The following is a 19,143-nucleotide window of genomic DNA, read 5'->3' as shown; positions in this document are numbered from 1 at the left end:
GATGGGTGGACTTCAACTCCCAGAATTCCCCAGCCGGCGTGTTTATCTCATTTCGTATTGATTGATTGATTGATTTGATTTCTATAGCTCACCCAATTTAACCAACCGGTTCTAGGCAGTTTACAGTTCTAAAATTATAAAACAATTCATAGCAATTTAAAAAGCATTAAAATAATAATAAAAAAAAAAACATCGACGAAACGAATTTTAAGATGCTTTAAGATGGGTGGACTTTATCTCCCAGAATTCTCCAGCCAGCAGGATTTTAAGGTGGATGGACTTCATCTCCCAGAATTCCACAACCAGCAACTAAAGTGCCTAATTTTACCAGGGACTTCAGGTGAGCATGTTAAGGACTTTAATGTGTTTTTGACAGCATTTGATAGATCTTAAGCAAATTAATTGGGTCTGCTTTGATATCCCCTCGAGGACTTCAGTTTTGTTGGTAACTTTCTGCTCAATTAGCAAAGGTCGAAGAGCTTACCTGGATTTAAAAGGCAAACTCATTGAATGCGTTACATTTTAGAGGCAAACAAAATGAGCAGGTCGAGTAGTTTAAAAGATTAGGGTGTTTTAATTGAGAACCGTCCTTATTACGCCTTGGGGCTGGCTACTAGCTTGAGTGGCTTCCCAAAAGGGTGGGATCGGTTCCTGGAAGCTTTGGGGATCCATAAGGATCCTCTGAACCTTGAGAATGACGGGTCTGACATGTGCTTTCTTGGGAGGCTGGCCGGCCACCAGGACAGCAATCTGCTGGATGAGATGGGCCAGGGGTCAGATCCAGCTGGGAACTGCTAATAATAGGGATCAGGATAGGGATCGGGATCGGGATCAGGATTGGGATCGGGATAGGGATAGAAACAGAACAGAACAAAACAGAACAGAACAAGGAATAGGAATAGGAACAGGACTAGAACCAGAACGGAATGGAATAGAACAGAATGAAACAGAACAAAACAAAACAGAACAGAACAAGGAATAGGAATAGGAATAGGAATAGAAACAGAAACAGAAACAGAACAGAATAAGCAACAGGAACAGGAACAGGAACAGGAACAGGAATAGAACCATAACAGAATGGAACAGAATAGAACGAAACAGAACAGAACAGAACAAGGAATAGGAATAGGAATAGGAATAGGAACAGGACTAGAACCAGAAAGGAATGGAACAGAACAGAATGAAACAGAACAAAACAGAACAGAACAAGGAATAGGAATAGGAATGGAACAGAACAGAACAGAACAGAACAAAACAGAACAGAACAGAACAGAAAATATGGAAGGGAATGGACTAGACTAGAACAGAACAGAAGAGAACAGGAGACATACAGTATGTTAAGTGAATTCCACCCCATTTTAACGAGTTTTCTTGCCACCGTTGTTAAGTGAATCATTGCAGTGATTAGTCACATGGTTGTTAAATGAATCTGGCTTCCCCGCTGACTCTGCTTGACACCAGGACACTACAACCGTCATAAATATGAGTCAGTTGCCAAGTGTCCAAATTTTGATCACATCACCACGGGGACGTTGCAGTGGTCGTTAAGTGTGAAAAACGGTCCCAAGCCCCTTTTTCCAGTGCCGTTGTTAACATCCGGACGGTCACTAAACGAAGTGGTGTAAATCGAGGACTTACCTGTATTAAAATCATTGGTGTAGCTGCCTGGAAGGGATGCGATAGGAAGAATGGATATTTTGCACATCAAGCTGCGAAGCAGATCTATCAATCGAGATGTTCGTTTGAGCAGATTAAGCTCGACTTGAAGATGTTTGGACTTCAACTCCCAGAAGTCCCCAGCTGGCCAGCCATGCCCCGGGGGTAAGGCCTGCCTATTACGGGAACGGGCACTAGGTGGCAGCACCCCACTGACCTGGGCTACTCTTGAAATGCTAGGCAGGGTGAGACTTGCTTGGTGCTTGGATGGGAGGCCAACAGGAGATCCAAAAGTTCTAAGAGGGATGGGGAATTGGGAAAAAAAACCCCGTTGCAGCCTCCCCAATGATCACGTGATCAAAATTCAAACGTGTCGCAACTGGCTCCATATTTATGACGGTGGCGGTGTCCCGGTGTTTGTGTGTGTGTGTCACGTGATTCCCCTTTTGCGACCTTCTGACAAGCAAAGTCCATCCGGGGAAGCCGGATTCACTTAACGACCGGCGAGAAAAGTCGTACAATGGGGCAAAATTTTACTGTCTCGCTTACCAACGGGAATTTTGGGGCTCAATCGTGGTCGTAAATCGAGGACGGTCTGTAATCCCATTGGGAACATTGAGGGGGGGGAAACCCCAATGCCTTAAGCCCCCCACCCACCGAGTCCATCGCCAGTTTATCGCCCTGTTCTCATGCCACCAGATAGGTTTGTGGGTCAGGAGGATGTGAAGGGACATGGAGTTGCCCTCCCGCACACACAACCCAGCTAGGTTGTGGCCTCGGCCCTGCTTGCACACCAACAACACACACACAAACACACACACCAACACACAACCAGGTTAGCACAAAGCAAAGGCCGGGGGGGGGCTCGGCTGACCTGTGCCAAGACAAGCTTAAGAGGATGACAAAATTAGCACAACAGCCACACCTGTTTTGCCTCAACACAACCACATTCTAGTGTCCAGAGTGTTGTGTGAACCCAGTTGTCAAAAATCTGGAAGGGTTAGAACAATCTTTCTCCAACCTGGCCACTTGAAGATGGGTGGACTTCCACTCCCAGAATTCCCCAGCCAGTGGAATTCTGGGAGTTGAAGTCCACCCATTTTAAAGTGCACCAGGATTAGAAATTAGTAACCTGGTTAATTCCAAGCTTTGGTTACTAGTTCGGTTTATGCCCTGGCCTTTAACCGACGTCCTTGCACCCGGAGCCAAGGGGCAACTCATTCAGGACTGGATCCCCTGGGGAAAAAAAAGGGGGGGGGAAGCACCCAGCGCCTTCCTCCTTCAGGACTCCGGATGGGCGGAGGGATGGCCGAGTCTACTTCGCAAACAATCGTCCTTTTTTCCTTGAAGCACAGAGGGTTTTTTCTTCCCTGCCTGCTGCCCAACTCCCTGCGGCGTCTCCTCTGGGTCCCCCCCAGCTGCCAGGGGCCTCTGGGGACAAAGGAGGGTTCAAGCCCCACCCCCTCAAAAAAGGAACCAGAAACAGCCTGGAGATGAACTCTGACCCCCCCCGCTCTGTGACTGCCCCCCCCTCTAGCCTGAGAAGCAGTTTGGCAAAGTTCGCACAACCCCCTCCCTTGATTGGCTGTTTCCCCCCCCTCACTCCTCTTGCTCCTCCCAACTCTGGGGGCGAAGTGAGAGACACTGACCGGGTTCAAATCCTGCGCAGGTCTTCCTGCTACTCCCTGCCGAACCCTGGCACTGCAGATAGCCTGTTCCCAGAAGCCTTGGACATGGCGCTGGCTTGCATGGCCTAATGTGTGTTTTTGTTTGCGTTGTGTGTGTGTGGGGGGGGGGGCTTCTGCTCCAGCACAAGTCTGGATTTGGCCCCTTTCGTTGGACCCCTGCCAAGGGGTTGACCTCCCACACCCCTTTGCAGAAAAAGACCCACTGGGGCTGACCCCAGAACCAAACAGCTGTTGGGGGTTTTGGGATTGTGCCATGGCGTTAGCCCCCCCCCCCAGTTTGCGTACCCATAGCAGTTACCGACCAATTCCAATTCAGCGGTTGGGCTTATGAGGTGTCCTAGCCATCCCTGGAGGTTTTTAAGAAGAGATTTGGACAGCCGTTTCGTCCAGCGTGGTATATGGCACGTGTGCCACATGTGGCACGTAGAGCCATATCAGTGGGCACGCGAGCATTGCTCTAGCTCAGCTCCAGTGAGCAAGCGTGCGCCGGCCACCTGATTTTCGGGCCTTCTGGGCCCACCAGAAGTCGGGAAACAGGCTGTTTCTGGCCTCCGGAGGGCCTCCGGGGGTGGAGAAGGCCCGTTTTATGCTCTCCCCAGGCTCCAGAGGCTTTCTAGGAGCCTGGGGAGGGCAAAAACAGCCTTCCCCATCCCCCCCCCGGAGGCTGGAAACGGGAATTTCGCCTGGGGAGGGCGAAAAATAGGCTTACTGGGCCCACTGTGCCATCACGTGCCATCGTGGGGGGCAGAATGCATTGAGTTATGGGTGTGGGTGTGGGCACATGCGCACGCAACCCCCCCCCCTGTGCTCCCCCCCTGGCTTTTGGCATGCGACGGCAAAAAGGTTAGACATCACTAGTATATGTCGACATGTTTGAGCAGGGGATTGGACTAGAAGACCAATTATGGGGGCTACATGGTGCTCCCATGTAACACCCCTCGTGTGCGAGCTGCACTGGCTCCCGGTGGTCTTCCGGGTGCGCTTCAAGGTTTTGGTGACCACCTTTAAAGTGCTCCATGGCTTAGGACCTGGTTATCTACGGGACCGCCTGCTACCACCAATAGCCTCCCACCGGCCAGTACGCTCCCATAGAGAGGGGCTCCTCCGGGTGCCGTCGGCCAAACAATGTCGGCTGGCGGCCCCCAGGGGGAGAGCCTTCTCTGTGGGGGCACCTACTATCTGGAACAAGCTCCCCCCGGAGATACGGAGGATCCCGGATCTGCGCTCCTTCCGCTGCGCTCTAAAGACCTTTTTATTTCACCAGGCGGGCGGGCTTAAAATTTTAATGGGCTATTTTATGGGTAAAGGGTTTTAAAAAATTTAGGGAAGCCAAACTGATTTAATTCTGTTTTAATTTAATTTTTCTACTGTACGTATTTTAATTTTGGCTGTTCACCGCCCTGAGTCCGTCGGGAGAAGGGCGGTATACCAATTTAATAAAACAAGAAACAAACAAGGTCCCTTCCTTCCAACTCTTCTTATTCTGTTCTGTTCCCCAAAGCACCAGAGGGCAGGACAAGACGTAATGGACGGAAGCTCATCGAGGAGAGAATCAAGCTAGAACTAAGACGAAATTTCCCAACACTGAGAACCATTCATCAGTGGAAGGACTTGCCTCCAGATGTTATGGGAGCTCCATCGCTGGACGGTTTCAAGATGAGACTGGGCAGTCATTTGTCCAGAATAGTTTAAGATGTCTCCTGCTTGGCCAGGGGATGGACCAGAACACCTCCAACATCCCTTCCAACTCTGTTCTTCTTGCTTGTCAATTCAGGGTGTAAGATGGCTGATTGATTCCTTGCCATCAGTTCATTGTTGACTCTTAGTGACCTCACAGATCAATGTTCTCCGTAATGATCTGTCCATAACTTGATCCTCCAATGGTGGCCCCATCACCGCTATAATTGAGTCCATCCAGTTGCTGGTGGCCCTTCTCTTCTTCTCTTTCCTTCCACTTTCCCCAACGTTATGGACTTCTCAAGGGAATGTGAACTTGACATTGATTGATGGTGCCATCAAGTCACTCTTGACTCTTAGCAACCATATGGATTGTCCTCTAGGATGATCTGTTCCCAAACAGGTCCTTCAGTTGTCCTAATGGTGCCCTCCCCCCCAACTGCATACTCTGATATAATGTTGCTCTTGATTATGTGCCATCAACTATGAAGTCATAGTTGATTCTTGATGACCACATAGGTAGACTTTTCTCCATGGTAGTCTGCCCCAACTTGGTCCTTCAGATCTCCTAATGGTGTCTCCATCCATCCATCATCCCTCTGTCTCACTGCTGCTCATCATCTTCCTCTCTTTCCTTTCATCTTGGCCAACATTACAGCCTCCTCCAGAGATCTGATTCTTCATATTGATTGATTGATTGATTGATTGATTATTTTCCACTATTTTTCCACTATTGACTCTTAGCAACCACGTAGATTTTCTCCAAGAGACAATCTGTCTTCAATCTGGTCATTTAGATCTTCCAATAGGGCCACAGTAACTGAGTCCCTCCATCCCACTTCTGGCCACCTTCTTCTTCTCTTTCATTCCACCTTTCCCAGCACTGAAAACTTCTCCAGAGAGCGGAGTCTTTGCACTGATTGACTGATGTTCCACCAGTTCATTGTTGACTCTTGGTGATCACTATATGGATATGGACCTTCTCAGGATGATCTGCCCCCAGCCAAGTCCTTCAGGTCTCCTAATGGTGATCCCACCACCACTGCTTGCTCTTATATATGTCACCCTTGATGATGTGTCATCAAGTATGAAGTCATAGTTGACTCTTGGTGAGGTAGATTTTGTCCATGGTGACCTGTCCCCAACCTTCAGGTCTTCCAGTGGTGTCTCCATCACCACCATTACTGAGTCCATCCACCTTGCTTCCAGTTCTCCTTCTCTTCCCTTCTACCTTCTCCAAGATATTAGACTTCTCAAAAGAGTTTGGTCTTGGCATTGATTGATTATGAGCTGTTGAGTGAGTGTCACTTCTTAGCAACTATATGGATTGACCTTCTCCAGGGTGATCTGTCCCCAACCATGTCCTTCACGTCCTCTAATGATGCCCCCATCACCTTTGTAATTCACACAGTGGTCCATGAGTACTGGTCATCCTCTTCTTCTCTTCCATCTTTCTCAACATTACAGCCTTCTTCAGAAAGCTGGGTCTTCAAACTTGATTATTTTCCACTGCTGACTCTCAGCCGCCACATATCTTCAATCTGGTCATTTAGATCTTCCAACAGGGCCACTGAATCCCTCCCTCTCACTGGTGGTCACCCTCTTCTTCTTTCTCCTTCCACCTTTTCCAGCATTGAAGACTTCTCCAAAGAGCTGGGTCTTTGCACTGATTGACTGATGTTCCACCAGTTCATTGTTGACTCTTGGTGACCACATAGATAGATTTTCTCCCTGACGATCTGTCCCCAATCTGGGTCCTTTAGATTTTCCGCTGGTGTCTCCATCCATCCATCCATCCATCCATCCATCCATCCATCCATCCATCCATCCATCATTCCTCTGTCTCACTGCCGGTCATCCTCTTCTTCTCTTCCCTTCCACTTTCTCCAACTTTATGGACTTCTACAGAAAGCTGGGTCTTCACACGTTGGCATATGCAACCGCTGCATTTCGGTTCTCCATGGACACCAAGGAACAATGGTTGGAAATCTTCTACGCAGGGGATGCTGTGGTGGCCTGGAGGGGAAAGCTGAGGTCCTCCATCTCCTCCTCTCCTTTTAGCCATTAGCTTTACAGGTTGGCAGGAGATCGTGTTGGCTATGGAACCGCTGGCCACAAGCCTTCTTGGCAGGCTTTGCTGCTTCTTAGAAAAGCTGGTGAGGTGTGTGCGTTTCTGTGTCTCCTGGTCTCTACTGGGATAGCAGGTAGCCAGAAGGCTTGACCTCTGCCCTTTCTCCCTCTAAATCTGATTGGCCTCCCAGAAATCATTGCAGCAAATCTATCCATCCATCCATCCATCCATCCATCTACCTCATCTATCTATCATCCATCAATCCATCTAACTATCTACCATCTATATCTATCATCTATTTCTATCTACCAATCTATCTACCTACCTACCTACCTACCTACCTACCTGTTTCCCCCAAAATAAGACATCCCCTGATAATAAGCCCAATCGGGGTTTTGAGCACATGGCAAAAAGGCTAAGCGCTTATTTCAGAGTTCAAAAAATATAAGACAGGGTCCTATTTTTGGGGAAACACAATATCTATCTATCTATCTATCTATCTATCTATCTATCTATCAATATCTATCTTCCATCTATCCATCTATCATCTATCCATCCATCCATAAATCCATCTTCCATTTATCCATCTATCATCCATCTATATCTATTTATCTATCTATCTATCTATCTATCTATCTATCTATCTATCTATCTATCTATCTATCTATCTATCTATCTATCATCTATCTATCTATCTATCTATCTCTATCAAATAGAATAGAGTTAGAAGGGACCTTGGAGGTCTTCTAGTCCAGCCCCTGGCTCAAGTAGAAGACCCCATACAATATCAGACAAGTGACTGTCCTTAAAAGCCTCCAGTGATGGAGCACCCACAACTTCTGGTGGCAAGCAGTTCCACTGGTTAATTGTCCTCCCTGTTAGGAAGTTTCTCCTCAATTCCAGGTTGCTTCTCTCCGTGATTAGTTTCCATCCGTGGTTTTTTTTGTCCTGCCACATCTTCTGGGAGGAAGAAGGCAGTTACAGGGGGTCCTCCACTTATGACCACAATCGGGACCAGAATTCCCATTGTTAAGCAAAGTGGTCGTTAAATGGGTCACGCCCAACTTTACAACCTTTTTCGTCATGGCTGTTAAGCGAAATCACTGCGGTTGTTAAGTGAATCGGGGGATTGGTTAAGCAAAACGGCGATCGCACGACACCACAAAGACACAAATTACAGGCCAGCTTCAAGTACCCGAATTTTGATCACATGACTGTAGGGAACGCTGCAATGGTCGTAAGGGCGAGGAGGACCAGTCATGTAACTTCGAACAGCCTCTAAAAACAATCGAGGACTCCTCGCGTCTGAATTCAAGGGCAGCCAAAATTTGTTCCAACACGCAGCCATTGCTCAGCGACCCACAACGACAACAGTGCATTTCCTGAGCAAAAGAAGTGCTCCATCGCAGGACAATGGCTGATGTTGTCGTTGTGGCTTTGCTGATAACCTATCAGCAGAGCAAATAACCAGCCTGGGATAACCCGTAACCCGGTTAATCAAATCCACATTCAAATTCGGGAGCGTTACGGGTATCCGATGAGACTGTGGTGGGCAGCATCTGCCCCTTTATGCAAACACTTAAGCTGTAGAACAGTGTTTCTCAACCTTGGAAGCTTGAAGATGGGTGGACTTCAACTCCCAGAATCCCCCAGCCAGCGGCACTCAGGCAAAACGGCCATCAACGGGCACATAGAGATGGACCACATTTACACACCATTCAAAAGAGACAATCAAAAAGCTAAAAGAACACTGTACTTCCTGGCCAGAAACAAAATACCCACAAGAGCAGAGATTAACACAGTGTTTCTCAACCTTGGAAGCTTGAAGATGGGTGGACTTCAACTCCCAGAATCCCCCAGCCAGCAGCGCTGGCTGGGGGATTCTAAATCTACTGTAGATTCTAAATCTACTGATCTAAATCTTGGCCCCTTTAAGGCTTGTGGACTTCAACACCCAGAGTCCTTCAGCCCGGTCTCCAAATATGGCAACTTTAAGCTCCACTGAATAGAATTGGCTGGGGGATTCTGGGAGTTGAAGTCCACCCATCTTCAAACTTCCAAGGTTGAGAAACACTGCCGTAGAAGGACATGGCAAATGGCGAGGTGCAGATGATTATAGTCAGCCAGATGTTCAGACTAGATTTGGAATTTCTGTCCACCTATCCAGTCCTTCCTGGACTCCTGGGACAGGCAGATGTGGACCAGTGTTGGGTTTCAAAAATTTTTACTACCGGTTCTGTGGGTGTGGCTTGGTGGAGTGGTGGGTTCCAACCGGTGTTACCACCGGTTCTCTTCGCGCGCACGTGCTTTGCGCGCGATCGGCAAACTTGCGCTCTGCGCAAACGCGTTGGGTTCCTGCCCAGCTGAGGTGCGGCAATCCACTCTGCCGCGCCTATCAGCTGGGCTAAAAACCAAGAAATAAAGGTAGGAATAAAGCGGAGGCGGGCGGGAGGGCCCAGCTCCCAGTCACAGAGAACCGGTTCGGTGATGTCACATCATCAACACTACCTGTTCGGCCGAACCGGGCCGAACTGGGAGCAACCCACCACTGGCTTGGTGGGCATGGCATGGCTTGGTGGGCGTGGTGTGGCATGGTGGGCATGGCATTGTTTAGTGGGTGTGGCTTGGCGGGCGTGGCTTGGTGGGCGTGGCTCTGCGTGGCTTGGTGGGCGTGGCTTGGTAGGCGTGGCAGGGGAAGGATACTGCAAAATCTCCTTTCCCATCCCACTCCAGAGGAAGGTTACTGCAAAATCCCCATAGCTAGCTCGGGAATTCTGGGAGTGGAAGTCCACCCATCTTAAAGTGGCTGGGTTTGAGAAAAAACGCATTAAATCGTCACAAAAAAAAAAGCATATTTTTTGCGGTTGTTATTGCATTGAGTCCATTTTTTAAAATAACACCTCTGCATTGCTGCTCTGGAATTATTTTCCGAGGATTGCCTGCCAGAAAAACTCCCAATATATATATATAAATATAATATATCAAAGAACAGAGTAAATTAGACACTCTTTCCTGATCTGCTCAATTTCTGCTTACAGTTTCCCCTTCTGTGCCGGCAGCCTGAAGTGACCCCATCCAGCTTCAGCTGCGCATATCCATCCCGTGACCAAATGTCCTTTTTATTATTATTATTATTATTATTATAAAGGGCAGTCTTTTATTTCAGAAAGTTGGCCCTGGATTAGAAAAATGCACGTTTGCGTGGATTTTCTTGGTTGGTTTGGCCCTTGCATTTTCCTCCGCGAAGCAAAATTACGAACACAAGAAATTCGGGGTTGTTGTTTTTTTCATTCTTAACCACCTCTTTTCAAGTTTGCTGCTTTTTTCAGGATCAGGGGTGAAATGTAAAATTTGGTACCACCGGTTCTGTGGGCGTGGCTTGGTGGTGGGGAGTTAATATGACTGAGTCGGCGTGGCCAACTTTTTTAAAAAAAAACTTTTAAAACCATTTTTTCTACAACCTCTTCTGCTAAAGAAGTAAAAAAATGCTTTTAAAAGCCTCTGAAGATCTCAGCTGAGTTGCCTGATCGGCAGAGGCTTTTTTTCCCTTTAAAAACATTTTTTTTCTATAACCTTTTCGGCTAAAGAAGTTGTAGGAAAAAAAAAATCCCTTTAAAAGCCTCTGGCGATCCCAGCTGACTTGCCTGATCGTCAGAGGCTTTTTTTCCTTTTAAAAATTTTTTTTCTACAACCTCTTCAGCTGAAGAGGTTGTAGAAAAAAATGCTTTTAAAAGCCTTTGACGATCCCAGCTGAGCCGCGCAATCATCAGAGGCTTTTCTTTTAACTTTTAAAAGCATTTTTTCGGCCAAAAAGGTGGTAGAAAAAATGCTTTTAAAAATAAAAAAAAAGCCTCTGATGATTGCACGGCTCATCTGGGAATGGGGGGGGGAGGGATTTTTGCTACCGGTTCTCCGAACCACCCGCCTCCATCGCTACCAGATCGGACGATCTGGTCTGAACCGGGAGCATTTCACCCCTGTTCAGGATTCTCCTTTATTTTTTTCCAAGAAAATATGGTCATTGCACTTATACAGGTTGTTCTCAACTTACAAACCGTCTGTTTAGTGACCGTTTGAAGTTACAAAAAGGGACTTATGACCGTTTCTTCACACTTAACGACCGCTGCAGCGTCCCCGTGGTCACGTGATCAAAATTCGGACGCTTGGCAACTGACTCGTATTTATGACGGACTGCAGTGTCCCAGGGTCACGTGATTCCCCCTTTTGCGACCTTCTGACCAGCAAAGTCCATGGGGAGGCTGGGTTCACTTAACAACCATTTTGCTAACTGCAGGGGTTCACTTAGCAACCGGGGCAGGCAAAAATTCGCTTAACAAGTGTCTCACTTAGCAACAGAAATGTTGGGCTCAATTGTGGTCATTAAATCGAGGGCTCCCTGTGCTCCATTTTTAATCAGAAGAAGGGCCAGTAGATACCACGTGAGTGTGTCTATGGTGGGGGGGGAGTTTGGGGGGGGTTGCGGGTGTGTTTGTGTGTGGGGGTGTCTATCCCTCTCTCAGTGCACTAAAATATCTGTTTTGCCTCTTTGCATGAAGAAATAAAGGTTTTAAAACTTTTAATTGCAGGATCACTTCTGATCTGCTTACGCAGAACAAGCTTCAAGATAGTCAGGACAAGCATTTGTCTGAAATGGTAGAGGCCAGGGTTTCCGGTCTGAGCAGAGGGTTGGACTAGAAGACCTCCAAGGCCCCTTCTAAACTCTGTTTATTCTGTTCTGTTCTAAATTCTTATTCTATTCTATTCCATTTTCCATTTAATTCCATTCCATTGCGTTCCATTCCATATTTTCTCTCCTCTCCTCTCCTCTCCTCTCCTCTCCCTTCCCTTCCCTTCTCCTCTCCTCTATTCTATTCCATTTTCCATTCCATTCCATTCCATTCCATTCCATTCCATTCCATATTTTCTATTCTATTCTATTCTATTCTATTCTATTCTATTCTATTCTATTCTATTCTATTCTATTCTATTCTATTATTTCTATTCTATTCCATTCCATTCCATTCTATATTATTCTACTCTACTCTACTCTATTCTATTCTCTATTCCATTCCATTCCTCGACTTACGACTACAAGTGGGACCGCGAGGCATTTCTACTGCCAAGCAAGGCAGTCGTTAAGTGAGCCACACCCAATTTTGTGACCCTTTCTCGCCATGTTTGTTAAGCGACACCCTGCAGTTGTTAAAAGTGAGACGCACAGTCGTTAAGCGAGTCTCCCTTCCTCCCCCCCCAAGACTTTGCCTGTCAGAGGCCAGCTGGAAAAGTCACAAGGATCCCAGGGGAACGCTGCAACCGTCTTAAATACCTGTCAGTTCCCAAGCGTCCGAATTTTGATTGACAGGTCGTAACCCTGGGACGGCCGTAAATGCGAGGCCTGGTTGTAAATCACTCTTTTTTCCCGCAGAGATGTTTTCACTTCGATCGGTTTGCAAGTCTAGGGCCACTGTAGGGGTTTGGGACCTCTCGTCCCTTGTCCAACGGCCTGGGGAGGGGAGGAAGGGAAGGGAAGGGATGGGGGGGGGGGCGTCTCTCACTCACCATCCTCCTGGCTGTGGACATTTTGGGGGCTGCGCATCGTTTCCTCTTGGGGGGGGCTGAGGCTGGCCTGGAGCTGCTGATCAGCTGACATCCATGTGGAGTCATTCATGTCAAACTCCTCGCTGCTCACCGAGGTCTCATCCTGGAGGTAGAGAAGAAGAAGAAAGGGTTAAACTGAAGGAAGGATGGAGGGAAGGGGGAGGAAACACCGGATGGTGGGGGGGGGAGGAGGATGGAGACCCCCTGCTCTTCTTCCCCCAACGGCAGCTCTCCTCTCCCCCCCTCTTCCCCCTTTCCCCAAATCTCAGCTGGAAGACACAAAGAGAAGGAAGGAACCAGGCAGAACAGAAAGTAATTAAGGGGGAAACTGAGATTGTTGTCGCTCCCCTACCACGCCTCTCCATCCGGGCATCCTGGTAGCTGGGCTAAAGGGGCCAGAAGAAGAGAAGGGAAAGGTGGGCACAGACACACACACACAGAGCCCTCCCCAATCCAGCCTCTCCTCCCAACACCTGCAAAGAGCTCCAGCCCTTTCCTTTCATCCTGTCTGCCCTCTGCGTGATCCCAGGAGGCAGGTGAGCCACCTGCCACCGCATGGGGTCACCTGAGAGCCTCCCTCCTCGCAGGAGCCAGGTGAGCCTTCGGCCCTCCACTCTTCTGCTACTACGGTGGTGGTGGTGGCGTCGTCGTCGGCGTCCATTTCCTGCCGGCTGATACCCGAAGCGTGGGAGAGAATCTCTGCTCCGGGAGCCGTAAAGATATACGAGAGGGGAAGATGGCTGCTTTAGGCCTGGCTGGGCCGCCAAATATCAATAATCAGATTTTTTAAAAAAAAAGAACAAGGGAGAGAGAGGAGAGAGAGAAAAGAAAGAGAGAGAGAGAGAGAGAGAGAAAAGGATAGAGAGAGAGAAAGCAATGAAGTGAAAGAGATAAAAAGAAAGAGCTGAGATTACATAAATAGAACGAGAAAGAGAGAGAAAAGATGAAGAGAGAGAGAGAGAGAAGAAATAGAAAGATAAAGAGAGAGAAACAGAGAACTATCTAGAGAAAGAAAGAAAGATAAAAAGATAAAGAGGGAGGGAGAGAGAAAGAAAGAGAAAGGAGATAAATAGAGAAGATATAAAAAGATAGAGGGAGAGTGTTTCTAGCTAGAGAAACTAGCTAGAGAGAAGATAGAGAAAGAAAGAGAGAGAGAGAAAGAAAAAGGGAGAAATAGATAAAGAGGAAATAGAGAAGAGAGAGAGAGACAGAAACAAACAAACAAACAAATAAACAAAAAGGGAGAAAGAGATAGATAAAGAAGAGAGAAATAGAGAGAGTTAGGATAGAGAAAGATAAAGAGGGAGAGAAACAGAGAACTAGCTAGAGAGAGAGAAGAGAGAGAAAGAAAGAGAGAGAGAGAGAAAGAAACAAAAAGGGAGAAAGAAAGAAACAAAAAGGGGGAAAGAGATAGATAAAGAGGAGAGAGAGAGAGAGAGAGAAAGGAGAGAACTAGCTAGAGAGAGGTAAGATAGATAAAGAAAGAGAGAGAGAGAAAGAAACAAAAAGGGAGAAAGAAATAAAAAGGAGAAAGAGATAGATAAAGAGGAGAGAAATAGAGAGAGAAAATAGAGAAAGATAAAGAGGGAGAGAAACAGAGAACTAGCTAGAGAGAGAGAAGAGAGAGAAAGAAACAAAAAGGGAGAAAGAAAGAAACAAAAAGGGAGAAAGAGATAAAGAGGAGAGAAATAGAGAGAGAGAAAGATAAAGAGGGAGAGAAAGGAGAGAACTAGCTAGAGAGAGGGAAGATAGATAGAGAAAGAAAGAGAGAGAGAGAGAAAGAAAGAAAGAAAAAGGGAGAAAGAAATAAAAAGGAGAAAGAGATAGATAAAGAGGAGAGAAATAGAAAGAGAAAATAGAGAAAGAGAAAGAGGGAGAGAAACAGAGAGGAGAGGAGAGGGGGGAGAGAAAAGCAGGTGCTGGCACCTGACCAGGTAATCATAGGAAAGGAACAGAACTGTCTAGAAAGGTGCATCTTAACACCTATTGCAACTGAGCTTCATTCCTCAAGCGTGGTACGGCAGCCACTCAACTTGCTAAAAAAGCAAAATAATAATAATAATTTTTTTAAAATCCCCGGTGGGGATTTGAAATCAGCCAAAGGGCCCTGGGCAAAATGGGTCTCCGGCGGTGAGGGGCGAGCCAGGCCCACCAACTAAGGCCGGTCGTTCAGCCGGAGCCTTTAAATAAAGCGTCCTTATCCGCAGCAGCTGCCACGGAGCCACCTTCTTGCTAAGAAGCAGCCGAAGCGCCATGCACGTCACGACGAGGCTGACCACGGGAATGCCAGACGCCGCGGGAAGAGCGGGGAAAGGGGGAAAAAAAAATAATTTAAAAAATGCATGCGGACGGGGGCCATGAGGACCCTGTGAGCAGCCAACTTGACAAATGATTTTCACTGACAGGTTACGCTCCCAGCTGAGGCTGCTGGCAAGACCTCCGAGGGTTTAATTGTCACGACGCCGGAAGAAAAAAAAAATCTTAATACCCACGATTCAAGGCCTGGGGAGACGAAAACGTACCAAGAACGGGTGCAGGATTTTGAGTTTGGGCACGCTGGAGTAAAGAAGGAAGGAGGGGGGGGGGACACGATAGCAGTTTTCCAGTATTTGAGGGGCTGCCCCAAAGAAGAGGGAGGGTCAAGCTATTCTCCAAAGCACCTGAAGGGCAGGACAAGAAACGATGGGTGGAAATCAATCAAGGAGAGAAGCAACCTGGAATTAAGGAGAAACTTCCTGACAGTGAGGACAATTAACCTGTGGAACTGCTTGCCACCAGAAGTTGTGGGTGCTCCATCACTGGAGATTTTTAAGAAGAGACTGGACAGCCACTTGTCTGAAATGGTAGGGCAGTGTTTCTCAGCCTTGGAAGCTTGAAGATGGGTGGACTTCAACTCCCAGAATCCCCCAGCCACCCATCTTCAAGCTTCCAAGGTTGAGAAACACTGCTCTAAACCTTGGCCCCTTTAAGACTTGTGGACTTCAACTCCCAGAGTCCTTCAGCCCGGTCTCCAAAAATGGCAACTTTAAGCTCCACTGAATTGGCTGGGGGATTCTGGGAGTTGAAGTCCACCCATCTTCAAGCTACCAAGGTTGAGAAACACTGTGGTAGGGGGTCCCCGCCTCGAGCAGGGGGTCAGACTAGAAGACCTCCGAGGTCCCTTCCAGCTTCTCTTATTCTGTAATTCTGCAAGGGTCTCCTGCCCGAGCAGGGGGTTGGACTAGAAGACCTCCGAGGTCCCTTCCAGCTCTATTCTGATTGACCCTTTTGATATGATTCCCGAGAGAGGACAGTGTGCCGGCCGGCAGCTCCGGAGCCCTTCGTCCTCATCAGAAACCCAACCAAGCTGTCATTAGTCCATCACTCTGGCTTGTGCACAGATGAATCGGTCCCTCCGGATCCTGCCTCACTTAATGGCTTCCCCCACAAGCTGCCTCTCTCTTCCCCTAGCTGGGATCTTGGCTAGTGGTGCAGAAGCGCAGGGGGAGACGTGTGGGGGATTCAGGGAATTTGCTTTACAGGTAGTCCTCGACTTACGACGCTTCATTTAGTTCGAAGTCGCAACGGTACTGGGGAAAAAAAACACACCAACTTGGCTGTTTTTCACTTAGCGACCGCCGTAGCATTCCCCATGGACAAGTGATTTACATTCGAACGCTTGGCAGCTGAATCGTATTTATGACGGTCGCGGTGTCCCCGGGGTGGGGGTGGGTCTGTCACGTCATCCCCTTTTGCGACCTTCTTTACAGCAAAATCAAAGGGGGGGGGGAAAGCCGGATTCACTTAACGACCGGGTGACTAAGTTAACCACCGTGGTGATTCGCTTAACAACGGTGGCAAGGAAGGTCGTAAAGCGGGGCAAAACCCGCTTAACAACTGTCTCGCTTTGCAATGGAAATTTTGGGCTCAAGGGTGGTCCTAAGCCGAGGACTATCGGCATGCATTTATTCAGTTCCCAAAGCCGCCCAACTCAACCAGGTAAATCCAGGTGGTTTACAATGCCAAAATTATAAAAACAATTAAAAAAAAAACATTTAAAGCTATAAAAACATCTGCCTCCCGCAGCCTTTTGCCCAGGCACCAAATCCTGGCATCTGGCTAGCATCTGTCCCTGCTGGGACATGGCGGCGTCTGATGATGCTGAAGGGATTCTTGTATCGTCGCAAACACGTTTCCACATTCTTGGAAGATGCCCTGAACAGGGCATCTTGCATTCGATGTCAGAAAAGAATTCAGAATAACAGAGTTGGAAGGGACCTCGGAGGCCTTCTAGTCCAGCCCCCCTGCTCAACCAGGAGACCCTGTGCCATTTCAGACAAGTGGTTGTCCAGCCTCTTCATAAAAATCTCCAGTGATGGAGAACCCAGAACTTCTGGTGGCAAGCAGTTCCACTGGCTCCAGGTTGTTTCTCTCCTTTGTTAGTTTCCATCCATTAATTCTTGTCCTGCACACGCAGGTGCTTTGGGGAATAGAACAGAATAACGAAGTTGGAAGGGACCTTGGAGGTCTTCTAGTCCAACCCCCTAACTCAGTGTTTCTCAACCTTGGAAGCTTGAAGATGGGTGGACTTCAACTCCCAGAATCCCCCAGCCAGCAGCGCTGGCTGGGGGATTCTGGGAGTTGAAGTCCACCCATCTTCAAGCTACCAAGGTTGAGAAACACTGCCTTAACTCAAGCAGGAGATTCTACAACAGGGTCTACACACCATGCTGGCTGGGGAATTCTGGGACTTGAAGCCCACCACTCTTAAAACACCTTCTAGAGAAGTCCTGCCACTGAGTAATTGTCCTCACTGTTCAGAAATCCCTCCTTAATTCTAGATTGCTTCTCTCCTGGCAGAATAACCGAGTTATAGAATAATAGGGCTGGAAGGGACCTCGGAGGTCTTCTAGTCCACCCCCCCTGCTCAGACAGGACACTCTATACTATTTCAGACAAATGGTTGTTCAATCTCGTCTTCAAAACCTCCAGCGATGGAGCATTCACAACTTCTAGTGGCAAGCAGTTCCGCTGGTTAATTGTCCTCACTGTTAGGAAGCTTCTCCTTAATTCCAAGTTGCTTTTCTCCTGGATTCGTTTCCACCCGTTGCTTCTTGTCCTGCCTTTTAGGGGCTTTGGAGAATAGGGTGACCCCCCAACTCTTCTTTGGGGCAGCCCCTCAAATATTGGAACCCTGCTATCGTGACCCCCGTAGTCCTTCTTTTCACTAAAAAAACAACAAAACCATCCTTTAGGGATGACGGGGAGCCTCCTTGAACCCCCGGCCGGAGGGCAGGGTGTGTCTCACCCCCGGGAGAGAGTTGAGCCAGGCTGCCACTGGGCAAACCGTAAGATGGAGATCGGCCCCATGCGCACCGGATGGGGGGAAAGAGAGACGTCCGTCTACCCTCTTGCCTTCCCTGCCGGGTTCGATTCGGCTTCTGCTCCCAGCTCAGGGCTATGGCGGGCAGGTTGGCCTCGGTGCCCAGGCCGGACGCCTGGCGGATTTTCGCTCGCTTGGAAGGGGAACCGGCACGCCCTCTCAAAGGTCGACTGGCATCTCTGGCCGCACTTCCTATGGCATTGAGCGCATTCCTGCCTCCCACTCCGGCAGGGAGGCGAGGAGACATTCGCATGTCACCCTCCTCCCTCTCTCCCCCCCCCCCCACCACCCCTTTCCCGGCCTTGCCAGAGCTCGGAGGCAAGGGCCTTGGACGGCGTCCAGAGCTGGAAAGGTCAGCCACGAGATTGCAAAACCGAGGCAGCAGCGGTGGCGGCAACGGAAGAGGAGAAATGGAAGGAAAAAAACAAAACAAAACAGAGGGACACCCCCCCCCCATTTCCCCAAAAGGTCCCAGGGGGACCTCTGAGCAGCTGCGCCCAACCCAAAAGGCCTTCTCCGGTCTTGAATCATCGGCAGACCTTGCCCCCTTCCCACCAGGGTGAGGGTATTCCACCCTCGCTCTCTGATGGAAGTCAAACTTTCGGACAAGAGGGCTCCTTGGTGGTCTCTGAGCTTGGTGGTTTTTCTTGCAGATGTTTCATGGCCCAACTAGGGAACCTCATCAGTGCTAGAAGGAAGGAAGGAGGGAGGGAAGGAAGAAGGAAGGAAGGAAGGAAAGAAGGAAGGGAGGGAGGGGAGGAGGAAGAAGAGGAGGAAGAGGAGGAGAAGGAGAAGGACTGTGGTTCCTCCTTCCCTGGTGCTCTCTGAGCTTGGCTGTTTTCTTGCAGACGTTTCATGGCCCAAACTAGGGAACATCAGGGGTGAAATCCAGCAGGTTCTAATAGATTCGGGCAAACCGGTAGCGGAAATTTTGAGTAGTTCGGAGAACCGGCAAATCTCACCTCTGGCTGATCCCAGAGTGGGGTGGGAATGGGGATTTTGCAGTATCCTTCCCCAGGGAGTGGGGAGGGAATGGGGATTTTGCAGTATCCTTCCCCGCAGGAGTGGAGAAGGAATGGGGATTTTGCAGT

At 48.5% G+C, this 19,143-nt stretch overlaps 1 protein-coding gene across 6 annotated transcripts in view; it reads right to left on the bottom strand.

Moving 5' to 3' along the window:
• NOL4L (nucleolar protein 4 like) overlaps positions 1-19,143 on the bottom strand; it is a 132,931-nt gene that overhangs the window by 20,293 nt on the left and 93,495 nt on the right. For 5 of the 6 annotated variants that reach the window (XM_087888949.1, XM_087888953.1, XM_087888950.1 and 2 more), the window contains one exon: positions 12,652-12,793. In XM_087888949.1, coding sequence (XP_087745075.1) covers positions 12,652-12,793 — 142 coding nt within the window. Of the gene's footprint in view, positions 1-12,651; positions 12,794-13,255; positions 14,042-19,143 lie in introns of those variants that run through there. The other variant, XM_087888951.1, reaches the window with a different exon arrangement.

Source organism: Pantherophis guttatus, chromosome 3 (assembly GCF_059756535.1).
Source record: "Pantherophis guttatus breed Tessera chromosome 3, ASM5975653v1, whole genome shotgun sequence".
Classification (NCBI taxonomy): Eukaryota; Metazoa; Chordata; class Lepidosauria; order Squamata; family Colubridae; genus Pantherophis; species Pantherophis guttatus.
This window is presented reverse-complemented; position numbering and strand designations above follow the sequence as displayed.